This window comes from Arvicola amphibius, chromosome 11 (genome assembly GCF_903992535.2).
Source record: "Arvicola amphibius chromosome 11, mArvAmp1.2, whole genome shotgun sequence".
In the NCBI taxonomy this organism is placed as follows: Eukaryota; Metazoa; Chordata; class Mammalia; order Rodentia; family Cricetidae; genus Arvicola; species Arvicola amphibius.
Genome location: NC_052057.2, coordinates 288,291 through 302,312, shown reverse-complemented (window position 1 = coordinate 302,312; position 14,022 = coordinate 288,291). Strand labels below are relative to the sequence as shown.

At 46.2% G+C, this 14,022-nt stretch overlaps 1 protein-coding gene across 3 annotated transcripts in view; it reads left to right on the top strand.

Annotated features, from left to right (window-relative positions):
- The window catches only part of Lrba (LPS responsive beige-like anchor protein), a 481,883-nt gene extending 469,698 nt beyond the window's left edge, over positions 1-12,185 (top strand). For all 3 annotated transcript variants that reach the window (XM_038347328.2, XM_038347329.2, XM_038347327.2), the window contains exons 54-57: positions 500-601; positions 4,112-4,308; positions 7,772-7,923; positions 11,087-12,185. In XM_038347328.2, the coding sequence (XP_038203256.1) occupies positions 500-601; positions 4,112-4,308; positions 7,772-7,923; positions 11,087-11,177 (542 nt within the window). In that variant the 3' untranslated portion in view covers positions 11,178-12,185. The remainder of the gene's footprint in view (positions 1-499; positions 602-4,111; positions 4,309-7,771; positions 7,924-11,086) is intronic.
- The last annotated feature ends 1,837 nt before the right edge of the window (positions 12,186-14,022 follow it).

Sequence of the window (14,022 nt, the reverse complement as noted above, 5' to 3'; positions counted from 1 at the left end):
TCATCCTTAGTAACAAAATGTTTCAACTCTGTCTGTGGGCTTGGGGGCATTGGAGGTAAATTCATAAAGATGCAATGTGTAGCCAAAGTGTAAACCCTGCAGTGCCCGTGGCTTCAGAATGGCCATTCTCACCGTGTAGGAATTCACACTGAGTTGTTGCCTTAATTTAGCTGTGTGATGGTTTTTGTGGGTTCATTCTAACCAAGACCCTAAACTTGGAATCATCTATCTACTTGAGAGGCTCATTTTTGTCATATGAGAAAAGTGTAAAATTCAGGTTCTGCCATCTTCGTCTCTGAGTTGCAAACTGCTGGTGCTAGATAAAATCACATAAGGGCTCTTGAAGTTCAGAAACATGTAAAATTCAAAACCAAACTGTAGCAAAGTTTGGATCTAGTCCTAAAATAAATTGTGGACAAACTGAAAACAGATAATACCACCAAGTTATTAAATCTTTATACACTGGGGTCATTTGTCTTATTTTTTTTCCTTGCTAAAGGTGAAACCACCACTCCTCGGGCCATTCTCACGGGCCACGACTACGAGATCACCTGTGCTGCCGTCTGCGCTGAGCTGGGTCTGGTGTTAAGTGGCTCTCAAGGTAAAGATATGTTGTATACAATGTTGGATCCTCTTATGGTGAATTATTATGAGCAGAAACGAGGCTGACTTCTGTTCTCTAAGCGCCAGTCTGTAATGGTAGCCACACAGGACTACTTAAATATAAGCTAACTAAAATTAAATGTAATTAAATGTCGCGCTCCATATCATCAGTAGTTACACTTGGGGGCAGGGCAGAGGGGCCCACATGTAACCAGAATAGGGGTAGAACACTCTGACCAGGGCCAAAAGCCAAGTTTTAGCTCCCTAGTCCAAAGGAGTTAAGATACTCTGTAGACAGCAGCCAGGAGCATCTTTGTGTGTGTGTTTATTTCTCTGATCTCCAGTAAGCTGAATGGAAACCCTGACCCTGCCTGTATGGAATATGCCTGTATTTAAGCCAGAGCATGTGTAGAGAGGTCAGATGCAGTGTGAGAGTTGACTCTTTTCTTCCATTATGTGGGTTCCCAGGATTGAAATCAGGGCATCAGGTTCAGCAACAAGTCCCTGTACCTGCTAAGCCACCTCAACAATCCCTGACCCTGCTTAACTTCCAGATTTCAGGACTAGGCAAGCCTAGGATGACAGACACTGGAATGGAAAGGACTTGGTTTGCTGAATGCTTCTGCTGCTAGCACTGTCTTGTATTTAGAGATACTGAGTGCACCTTCCAGGAGCATGTGCAACAAGCTAAGATCCTCCAGCAAAGGAGCTGTCTGCAGTCCAGCTCCTCTCCATCCACCGTGACAGTCTGTCCACGTCCACCTCTCCATCCGCCATGACAGTCTGTCCACGTCCCACCTCTCCATCTGCCATGACAGTCTGTCCACGTCCCACCTCTCTCCATCCGCCGTGACAGTCTGTCCACGTCCACCTCTCCATCCGCCATGACAGTCTGTCCACATCCCACCTCTCTCCATCCGCCATGACAGTCTGTCCACGTCCCACCTCTCCATCCACCATGACAGTCTGTCCCTGTCCCACCTCTCCATCCACCGTGACAGTCTATCCACGTCCACCTCTCCATCCGCCATGACAGTCTGTCCACGTCCCACCTCTCCATCCGCCATGACAGTCTGTCCACGTCTCACCTCTCTCCATCTGCCATGACAGTCTGTCCACGTCCACCTCTCCATCCACCATGACAGTCTGTCCGTGTCCACCTCTTCATCCACCATGACAGTCTGTCCACGTCCACCTCTCCATCCGCCATGACAATCTGTCCCTGTCCACCTCTCCATCCGCCATGACAGTCTGTCCACGTCCCACCTCTCCATCCACCATGAGTCTGTCCGCATCCACCTCTCCATCCACCATGACAGTCTGTCCCTGTCCATCTCTCCATCCGCCATGACAGTCTGTCCGTGTCCACCTCTTCATCCACCATGACAGTCTGTCCACGTCCCACCTCTCTCCATCCGCCATGACAGTCTGTCCGTGTCCATCTCTCCATCCGCCATGACAGTCTGTCCCTGTCCATCTCTCCATCCACCATGACAGTCTGTCCACGTCCCACCTCTCTCCATCCGCCATGACAGTCTGTCCGTGTCCACCTCTCTGTACTGAGAGCAGACCACAGAGAACTTCTGTCACTCGTGTATTTTAAGCTCAGAAGACGGGTTATTTGAGTCACCGTAGCTAACAAGGCAGAGTGAATATTTAAAGCAGTGAAAAAGTAATTTGACTTCTTAGATCGTATCTAAACCTTAAGATTAATACCTATTATAGACCATCCTTGCTTGCACAGTAAAATGCCATGCAAACAGAAATCTCAGTGGAAAATCTTTTAATCATTCTTCTATGGTCTAAAATTTTTTGTCAAAACATTAAAAATAATTCAGGCATGGCACAATTTTTAATCTAATCACCCAGCAGGCAGAGGTGAAGGAAATCTCTGTAAGTTCAAGGACAGCCTGGCCTATACAGTGAGTACCAGGACAGCCAGGGCTACATAGTAAGTCCTTGTCTCAAGAACAAACTCAGCCATGCAGATTCATGTCCTTGTGAACTAGTTCTCAGGAACAGGTGAACAGTGCGCGCCACTTTCTAGTCCCGAGTGCCTAAGCATCTTTTCTGTGCCTTGGGGAATTGCTAGTCCGCTTCTGTTGTGCCAGCTTCTCACTTCTCTTTTGTTTATGTGTCACAAAGAATCCTATAGGGTTCCCTTAATGTTAGGCTTTTTAAGTACCATTTCTTCGGGACATCATCAATTCTGTTAGAGTGCTTTCCTGCTATGCCATCAGTTTCCTTTGTTCATTTCCCGGCTGCACAGCTAGTGTCCTGGCAGCATCCAAAGCTGACTCTGTGCTCTCTACATAAAACTCCGTTTATACTCACCTCTCTATCGAAGTTCTCATTCCAGTACCCCTTTCTGGTTATCTACTCTTATAAAATGCCACATGGTTATCACCTTGAAACAAGGAGGCAACGCAGACGCTATGTTTGCTGTCTGGGTGTGAGCTGAACCACACATACTGGTTACAGATGTACCGTGCACACTGTGGTGTGGAGGCTTCCAGCAGTGCTCAGCTGCTATTAACATAAGGGTTCCCGGACTGAAGAGCTAGCTACAAGTGTGCTTTGTACAATTGCTGTGATAACTGGAATTTGAACTGCGTTGTAGAGCTCATGTTATTTAGGGACTTGTAGCTAAAGTTCATATATGCTGGAACTGCAAAACCAAAGACATGACTGATATTTATGTTGAAGAACACCAAACATGTTTAACTCTTTGGTGCCCAACAAAAGCTGTCAGTAGCCATGTGGGCAGCAGGCAGTTATTCCATGTGGCCAAGAGTAAGGCAGGGCACAGACCCCTATCCTCCCCATCTCTCCACACTTACCACACAGTTTTTATTTCCTTTACTTTGCATATGGTGAGTATATAGTAGAAACAAAAAGGCTCTGGTGTGTGTGTGTGTGTCCAGGGTGCCCCTGGGGAGTTGAGAATGGCAGAAGTCACTGCTTTCTTTAGGGACTTGAGGATATAAGATCACTCCATTTAATAGTGGCTGAAGGAACTCAGTCTGGATTTGGAGCTTGGAAGATGTTACCAGGGCCTCCATTCAAGAGTGGAGCTGTAGGCAGTGGGAGGGAAGCTGCCCTGGTCGGCTGCCTCAAAACAGTCTGCTCTGTCTGGGCTGGGTGGCAGCGGCATTAGCTGCTCTGGCATCAGAAACTCTTCCTTCTGGAGCTCTTCTAGCGTCTCCCCACTCATGTCATTATGAGTTTATAAACTTCCTGGCTCTGAGGGGGGGTGAGCACATGCAACTTGGCTTCTCATGCCCCCAAGGGAAAGCGAGAACTGGCAAAGTAACTGACATATGACAGCTTTCCGAGGGCTGTGTACAGCTGCACCATGGCACCGCAGCCCAGCTCATCTGTCTAGTTTCCTCCATTACCCAATACTGGGGATTGAACCCAGGGCCTCACGCTTACCACTCCCACGGAGCTACACCACTCGCCAGGTCTATTTTCATTACATAACTTTTCTTCTTGTTCCTCTTCTCAGAAGGGCCATGTCTCATTCATTCCATGAATGGAGACTTGCTAAGGACTTTAGAGGGTCCTGAAAACTGCCTGAAACCAAAACTCATCCAAGCGTCAAGAGAGGGCCACTGTGTCGTCTTCTATGAAAACGGCTGCTTCTGCACCTTCAGTGTGAACGGGAAGCTGCAGGCCACCGTGGAGACCGATGATCACATAAGGGTGAGTGCCACAGGTTCTGCAGATTCCCAACTTTACTGGGAAGCTTGACTGGCAAGGGGGACAGATACCACTGGAGATGGTTTTGAATAGCTGGGACCAAAGGGTCATCAGATAGCACTTAGCGGACAGGGTCGTGGATGTGGTCAGCTGTGGGACACCAGTCAGTGGCCACTCCTCGGAGATGGCCACAGTGAAGTCAGTAGCCTTCAGCTTGTGAAGGCAGCCTGATGGCTTTCAGCAGTTCTACAGTTCGTTTCTTTTTCTCTAAGAGTTACTGTGCACCAAAGCGAAACTAAACTCACCTAAAACTGGTTTTCCCATCACCTCTGAAGATTGCACATTCTCTAGGTTGGCAGCTGATGGCTGTCCTGACATGCCGGAGAGCTGGACACCACATGGGAGGAACCGCTTCCCCTCTGTACGGAGTGTTAGTCTAACACACAGCCCGGTCCTGCTTTGCCTCTCGGGCCAGCTTCCCACACCTTAGAGGTCGGGGAAAGAGCCAGGTGTTCTTTTGGGTTATTTTTCAAGGTCCCTTCCTTCTCATCTCCAGGCTGCTGTGTGTATTATGGGATGAGAAAAGCTGGGGTGTCCTGTCATTTTCGAAAACGGGAATAGAGGTGCATGTGACCCATGTACAAGGTCACTTCTCCCCTCTCACTTGCTGGTTGACTGAGAGTTTCCCCCACTTCAGACGCATGTGCTCAGGCAAACTCACTCTGCTTTTATTTCTCCCTTATTTCCCATCATCTGCCGTTTAAGCCAAGTGCACATCAGCGGCTTCTCCCTCCTCATTTCTCTACAATAATAATGTTGATAATCTGTCATTGTGAGCTGCGATTATATTGTCAGCTACACTAATAAATCTGTAAAAATAATTTGAAGCCGTTCACTAGCTGGAACAGTTTCCATGGTCTTCAGTTAGACCAGAGGCTCTGGGAAGAGCCTCGAGGCAGCAGCAGGGGGAAAAGGGGGGCTCCTGTGGACTGTTCACATCACAGGCTCCCCTGTACCCTGAAGCCATTGTTTTTTTTCCCCTGTGAAACTCCCTACTGGATTTTAGTCCTAAACAATCCATTGCTTTTCCCCAGCATGCCTGCACTTTATCATTCTAACTTGTAAGTGGCAACCATGTGATTAAAGCAGGCTAGCCTAAAAGGAGCACTCTGTCCCAGGCTCCAGAGAGAGACACTTTACCAGCTCACTGCCTTGGGAGGAAAGCAAGGGAACTGTGGACCGGAACCCCAGATATCCAGAAATAAAAAGAGTCAGTCACCAGCACAGACTAAAAACTCATTTGACATACCAGGCAGCACGGCCACCAAGTACCAATCAAGGTTTCCCACCTGCCTTTGCTTTGACATCATTTTTGCTCACCGGCACTTTGGTTTAAAGATTCCACTGTGCGTTGGCTGCACACCCTGCAGGTGCTGTAAGGAAGAACTTGGATTTAAGCAGGCAGTTCCTCCAAGCAAGGCTGTATCATGAAGTCTAACCACCACTCCCCCGACTGTCTAAGATGCAGGATCCCCAGCAGGTCGCTGTGGCCTGCGGGTGTCCTCAAGCAGCAGTGTAGCCACAGCACCCTCCAAAACACTTGGGACAGGGCTGAGTTAGAGCATTCCTGGGGCCACTTCAGCCTCTAGCACAGTAGACCTGGATGTGGAAGAGAGGGCTGAGTAAGAGCTGGTGAGCAGACGGCACTGGAGGGAGGGGAGCGCACAGCAGATACACGTGGTTACATGCCAGAGGAAGGCAATGGTTCCCTGTAAGGGAAGCTAGGGAATGTTTCCTATCTTGGAAGCAGGTTAAGGTGCTCTGAAGAAGCCATGCATCTTAAGTCTTCATCTCACTTCATCCCAGAAACAAGTAGGATGAGAGTCTTACTAGAACTCTTGTGATGAATGGGGCAGGATAGGTTTTAGTCACCTTGAAAACTCTTAATGTGTATCTAGTTAATGAGGCTTAGCAGCAGGTAAGATTCAACAAAGCTGTCCCCTCCACATTTATAGATGCACTTCTGTGTTCAGTGGACGACTGGCAGTCGGCACAGCGTGCACAGCAAACAGTCCTTCTTTTTCTAATTTCTTAATTGTCAAATAATACATTTTTGATTGTTTTTTGTTTTTTTGAGACAGGGTTTCTCTGTGTAGTCCTGGCTGTCCTGGAACTCGCTCTATAGACCAGGCTGGCCTCAAACTCAGAGACCCACCTGCCTCTGCTTCTCAAGTGCTGGGATTAAAGGCGTGTGCCACCACTGCCCAATCAAATAATAAATATTTAAAGTGCCAATGCTAACGTTCTAAGTATCAAACCAGGGCAGAGCTTGTTCTTTGGAGGATGGCAGGTCTGTGTGTCGATGTCCACTGTGGTCAAGCGGACAGGCAGCTAGTACCTGCCAGGGCTGCTCGAACCGTATGCCACCAGCTTTGGGAACGTAAAGGAAGGATGTGGCAGTGGACGAGGGAGGCAGTGGCAGTGGGGGGGGGGGGGGGGGCTTCTGTCATGGGTGCTCACACTTTCTACAAGGGGAGGACACCTGGTTGTAGGCTTCGAGGACTCCATGCACTGTTTAACGATTATGACAGTGGCTGTAGGCAGAGGGGTGTCCCAAGTCCTGGCAAAACTTTACTAATGAGCATTTAGACTAAGAATCATAATATTCATGAGACATGGAAATTTTTTTCTCAACAATTACAAATATAATAAGCACCTGGGGGTGTAGCACAACTGATAGCATGCCTGCCAGCTTGTCCAGGGACCTGGGTGTGTAGGGCTTGCCAGGAGTCTCAGAACTTGGGCTATGAAGACAGGAGGATTAAAAGTTCACGGTTATCCTTAGCTACATAGAGTTTAGAACCATTCTGAACTCTATGAGACCACATTTCAAAAAAAAAAAATCACATAAGATGAAGAAATAAGCAGTTTACATCTGACCCACCAGCTTTCTTAGGGAGTAGAGGGATATTATAGAATCAGAACACGGATTTCAAGCTGAGCTTATCTGTTCAATAAGGTAGGAGATTAGGCATAGCCATGAAGTAGGTTACAATACTGGTAGCCTGGGGCCTATCTCCGCAGGAAGTTTTGGCTCTCAGTGGCATTTCCCCCGTTACCTTCAAAACCAGCAGGCCTAGGGAAGGTACAACATCTGCCAGTGCTCCCCCTTGCCAGGTCAGAGAAAGCAGTAGCCATCATACAGGATGGGCATGCTTTAAGGGAACATATCCATGTGCTGGTTCTACCCATAACCCACCTTCTCAAGGATTTGTGAAGCAAACACCACAACACTATAGCGTTTCCTAATCATGTCCATTTGACCTCTGACCAACGGCAGGCCTTCCATAATTCAGGGTCCTAAGAACCACGGATTGCTTCCATTGTCCCTGCCACCTTCCCAGGCCAGGCAGTCACAGCTAGGCCCACTCCCTTAGAGCCGTGCCCAACTGTTGCTGTCTCATAGGCCATACAGCTGAGCAGAGATGGGCAGTACCTGCTCACAGGAGGAGACAACGGTGTGGTGATCGTGCGGCAGGTGTCTGACCTCAAGCAGCTCTTTGCCTACCCAGGCTGCGATGCTGGGATCCGAGCCATGGCCCTCTCTTTTGACCAGAGGTAGGTAACAGCGGGATCCCGATGTACCACGGGACCACTGGACACTGACGGGAATCACGTTAAGTGACCTAGAGCTGTGGAGTCCTGGAGTCATCTGCACAATCCAAGGAGCTAACAGTACACGAGTGTCCAAGCACACTTTACAGTCTAAGTTTCTGACGGCTTTTAGATGAGATGGGGCTCCTAAAAACAGGCTCAGAACTAAGGCTAAAGCTTGTCGAATATTATGTGGTGTGCACTCATGTAGTATGTTCACCTGTGTAGAGCTTGCCAGTCACCTAAGGTAGCTCCTGGCCTGCTCTGGGGATCCCACTCTGCCTCTTGAACGCCGAATAGAAGTGCTGGGGATCCGAACTCTGGTCCTCACACTTGTCCCCCAAGCACTTTCCTCACCTAGCCCCAGCTTTTTTTTTTTTTTTAATGTGTCGTTAGCAAGATCTTCAAGAACTGTAAATGTGGTGTATGTAAAATACCTTTTATCTTCACCTCTGGAGAGATCTGACTTAATGTCCTAAAATCTCCCAAGTTGTAAATCTGAGAAAGAGGCTGTTTATCTAGCAACTTACCCTTAAAATTCAGCTATTTCTTTTAGCTTCTGATTTTTGTTATGACAGTGTATGCGTAAAGCTTCCCACCTGAACCACTTATGTACTGAGGGCATAGAGCACTCAGCATGCTGCAGCCACCATCACTGTGCCTCTGTAGTCTACAGAACTTCCCATCATTCCAGAGTACCTATTCACCTACGTCCACCTCCCCTACTTTTGTCCCCAGCCCCTGCTCTCATCACCCCACTTTATCTGCGAGTCTGCCCTTTCCAGGCACCACCTGTACACAGAAACACACAGGGTCTTTTTATAGCTGGCTTGTTTTACCTAGCAAGTTTTCAAGGTTCCATGTTATATGTCAGAATCCTGTTTTTTTCTTAGACTGTTATATGCTTATTCTGTTTGTGTGTCCATCCATCTGTGTATGGGCTCCGTGGCTTGTTTTTATGGATGTGTGGTCTGGTGTGAACAGTGGTGTACGAATGCCCACTTAGTCCCTCTGGGTCTAAACCCAGGAGTAATTCTGCTGCTAGTATCTTGGAGGATTCCTGAACTGCTCCACAATTTTACATTCTGACCTTGCACATGTCCGCATGTCTGTCAAGTGGGCTGTGATGCTCTCACCAATTTCAGGAACAATTTTTTGCCTTCTGTTGTTTGTGCTTTTGCTATCTCTTAGGAAACCACCACAAATATCAGTCTTGAATGTTTCCTGTTGTCTTCTAGCTTCACTATTAGGGTTTGTCTTATTTTCTGTTAGTTTCACTTATGGTGGGGGCACTGTGATGTGCACACACACTGGACCCTTCCCTGCTGGATGGTCAGGTCCTGCCAGGAGTCACCTGGTATTCTCCCTCGCTTTCTGTGCCACTACACTGCTCTACTGAGTTTCTAAAGAGAGTCCTCTAAATTTTCCCCCTTTCCTGGATTTTTCTTAGCCATGGAATAATACTGGTGTGTAATATTGCTTGGTGTTGTCTTTTTTTGGCTTTGGTATCAGCAAAATGGTAAATACCAGAAGTGTTCTTTCCCACTCAATTTTTTTTGGAGGAATTTGGAAACAACTGTGATAATTTTCCTTAAATTTGTAGTAGGATCACTCCACCATGTGGCCTACAGCTTTCCTTTACTAAGTGAGCATCTCCACCTCATCCGAGCTGCATAATTTGCCGTGCCCGGTACGCAATTGTTCATAATCTTTCGTGTTACCTTTAGCTCAATTTGTATCAATTCTACAGATCTCGAGGAGTCCTAGTTTGATTTCTTGCTATTTTCTTAAAATGTTCTAGCTTTGGGTTTAGTTTACTCCTTTTCTAAGTCATTAAGGTCTAAAGTTAGGTCAGTAATATTGTTTTCTAATATGTTTGTACCTACACCCCTTCCTCTCCTCTCCGCCCTTGCTGCCCTGTGTTAGTGTGGTTTGTTTTAGATACAATTGTTACTGTTCATGCGTATGTATTTTACAATTTCCATTTTACTACTCACTTCTGGTTAATTCTGTTATGAGTATAAAAGACACTTTGCATGATTTCACATTAAATCTTGATCCATGCTTTATCCCAGATATTGTTCCATGTGCACTGGCAAAAAAAAAAAACAAAACACTAACACATTTATTTTGCTCTTCTTGGCTTTGTGTTCAGTCTGTGTGGCTTGTGGTATTTTGAGGTTCTTATCCATTTGTCTGGTTATTCTTTATGTTTTTCAGTGTAGGGTATTAAAGCCTGCAACCTGCTAGCTGATCATGTATTTCTCTTGTGTATATTTGCTGCACATCATTCTTGGGGCTCAAGTGCTTAGTGTGTTATAGTAACATATAGTAACATATAGTAACAACATATAGTAACATATAGCATCGTCTCTTGCCACCACGCTTTTGTCTTAAGGCCTTCTGACATCAGGGCCTCTTAAACTCTCTTACTATTACTGCTTGCCCGTTTGTTCAATCCATTTGTTTTTCTAAAATGAATGTCCTGTATACCACATATACTTGGGTTATCTCTTTTAATCCATTTGGCCAGTTTAATCTCTTTACGTGTAATGACTGGCTGTAGGAGAACTCGTTATTTGCTGGTTGGTTCAGTTTGCTGACAGTTTGCCCCTCATTTTCTCTTCTGTAATGATAGATTGTAATTTCCAATTTCAGTAAGAATTACAAGAAGGCACTGAATGTAATGCTCTAAGAACTGGCCCTGACCAAACTCTGCAGGGAAAGGGCTCAAGTAGCAGAGCCACCTCTGGCTGTTCTACATCTGTCCCTGCACCACCTTCTAGGACAGGGGGCCAGCAGCTCCTGTCTCGGCAATTACCACATCAGGTCACTGGGTTAAAAGGAACAGGTGTTTACCCAGAGGTTAGGGTTCCCGCCCCTCAAAATGGGCAGCAATCTGCTTACTCTTCAATTCTGCGTTGTCAGAAGCACGAGCTCTGGCCCTTGAATGTGCGTGCTCCCTCCAGTGGCAACTGCTGTGCGGGTTCTCCTGCTGATTACGCAGGAAGCATGGTTTCCGGCTCTGTGGAAATTATCTGGTTCACAGTTCAGTGACAGTCTCTGTACACTACAACGGTATCCACCCTTTCATAGACCAGTGCCCCCATTTCCATCCTCCCCCCAGGTGCATCATTTCCGGCATGGCTTCAGGAAGCATCGTTCTGTTTTACAACGACTTTAACCGCTGGCATCATGAATACCAAACCCGATACTGACGGAGACAAACACACCTTGGTCCTGTCACAGGCTGATCAAAGGAGAACTCTGAACATCGTTCTATAGAAATAGCTGTCACATCTGAATGTAACTTAAATTTGCTTGAACAAGCAAAATATTTTTAAAAGTTAATTGCTATTTTTGTAGACTTTGCTTGACATTTTGGGGGGTGGGAAACAGCAAAGCAGAAAACTGGCTGCTGGTTTCTGTAGTTTAAGAAAAATCTCTATTTTTAGTCATAATGAAAAGTCTATTTTCACCAATTATGGATTCAGATGGTGGAGCCACAATCCCACCAACGCTAATGATGTTGTGGAAACCATTTCCCATTTATCTGTAATCTTGAGAAATATGATTTTAGCAATAGGGAAATGGGTTCTGATGCTGGGACAGGGCGTTTTCTGTACTGGGGTCCTGTATTTTTCTAGACAATTGTGCTTCTTCAGTGCTGAAATTTCTAGTATTTTAATAGTAATGTTTAAATTATGACAAATGTAATTTAAAACATCTCAGTGAATTATTTCTATATTCTTCTTCAAGCATGTGTTAGACCTAGAAAATTATGGTTTGGGGAAGGCTATTTTATTTTACTGTGTGGTAAACAGCCAATCTAAGTTATAGCAATCATAAAATCTTCATTGCTTCTTCCTGGCGCAAGGTGAAATGATGGAAGCCATCTTGGGCTTTACCAAAGCTTGCCCAAGGTCAGTGCCCTGCAGTGAGGTAGAGCCAGGTGGGGCCACTCCCTCACGACCTCGACCCCACCATCCTGAGGAGATCAGGGATTACCAGGGACTGTGGTAAGCAAGCATCACCCATCGATCCTCTGTTGTTATGAAACTATCTCTACCTTCCTTTTGATTAGCAATTTATACTAAGAAACAATGTTATTTTGGTGTCACATAATTCTACCTTTTTCTAGTAGACTGCTGTATGGAATTCTGTGAACATATTTGAGAAAAGGTCTGTATTACATAAGTAAATTCTTTGTATGTTGTGAACTTTAAGTTGAAACTGAATTCTGTCTTTGCTTCTTGTGCAGTTTCCCTGAACTTCTTTACCCCCTATACATTTTGATGCCCTTTTAAAGCAAATGTAGTTGGAGCTGAGCAGGTCTGTTTTTTGTCCCGCCTGGCTCCCGGCTAGCTTTACCCAAAATAATTACACGGAAACTGTATTCATTTAAACACTGTCTGGCCCATAATATCTAGCCTCTTATTGGCTAGCTCTCACATCTTGATTAACCCATTTCTAATAATCTGTGTAGCACCACAAAGTGGTGGCTTACCGGGAAAGATAAAGCATGTCTGACCTGGCAGCTGGCTCCATGGCGGCGTCTGTCTCGGAGAGGAGAGGCATGGCAACTGCCTCACTTCCCTTCTTCCCAGCATTCTGTTCTGTCCACTCCATCCACCTATGTTCTGACCTATCAGGCCAAGCAGTTTCTTTATTAATTAACCAATGAAACAACAGATAGATAGAAACACTCCTACATCAAGCAAAGATCTAGAAAAAATTCAGTTGGAAACGTCTTTGTCACCTAACATGGACAGGATAGCTATTCACAAAGAAGATGCCACACTGGTTCTGCTAGTGTTTTGAGTGGTAACCAACTAAAGGGACTCCCCTGACAAAAAAACAAGGACGCTGTCTCGTGCCAAATCTCTGTGTCTTACTAGGACTTCCACAACCAAACAAAGGCTCTGAGACTCATCAACATCTCACAAACCATGAAGAAAAACAATAAATAGCAAACACGGGAGCGGGAGATGCCGAGTTACCAGTTAGAGGTTAACAGCAGTAAGCATTTCACTTTGGAAATAAAGGGGAGTAAGGGAGAAGAACAGCAACTGCATCGTGCCCACCATCGTCTTACAGCTCACATCGTCTACCTGAGCTGTGTAATATTTCATAAATCTCTATAATCCGAGGATTGGGAAACCTAGGGGAGGAGAAGGTTGTTTGAAAGCAGCCTGAGCTGTACATAGTGAAACCTTGTTTCAGGGGTAGAAAAAAATATTTTAAAAATTGAGTCCATGAGCCAAGCATGGTGCACACCTTTAATCCCAGCACTCGGGAGGCAGAGGCAGGTGGATCTCTGTGAGTTTGAGGCCAGCCTGGTCTATAAGAGCTAGTTCCAGGACAGGCACCCTGTCTCGAAAAACAAACAAAATGAGTCCATTGCCATTCTTCTTGGTTCCTGTAACCATAAAATCATTATTTAAAAGCTCAGAGCTAGCCATGCATCATGGCGGTGGAAGCAGGCAGATTTCTGAGTGCCAGGACTACACATAAAAACCTTGTCTCAAAAATAAGTAAGTTAAAACCCAAAACTACACTGAAATCTGAGGCCACTCTTGCTATGTTGCCGAGACTACTGTGGAGCTCCTGGGTTTATGCTGGGGCTGTAGGTGTCTGCCACCTTACGAGCTTCTTCACAATGATCCTCACCCTGCCCCGGCTACCACAAACCAGAAGCACAGCACGTCAGGCTCTTCTTGAACAGCATAGGCTGTTTTGGCTTTCGGGCAGGCCACATCCTCCGAGACAGATAGTCTTCCTTCTCCAGTCAGGGAAGAGGACACCCCAAAAGCCACTTCCAGTCTTCATGATCACATGCGTCCAACATGAAGCAGATCCTTGCCAAACAGCTTCTGGGCAGTTGGACAGGGCCTGCAGGAAGAGGCGGCTGCCCCACAGCTTTGGACTTGGAGCACTTTAATCCAGATTCAGCTTTAGCCTCCTCAGGCTGCCAAGCTAGCTTCCCAGATCAGTCCATGCAGATGAAGACATCCTGATTGACCGCTGTCCCACGGGAGGCCTGTGAAGCAAAGGCCCAGCCCC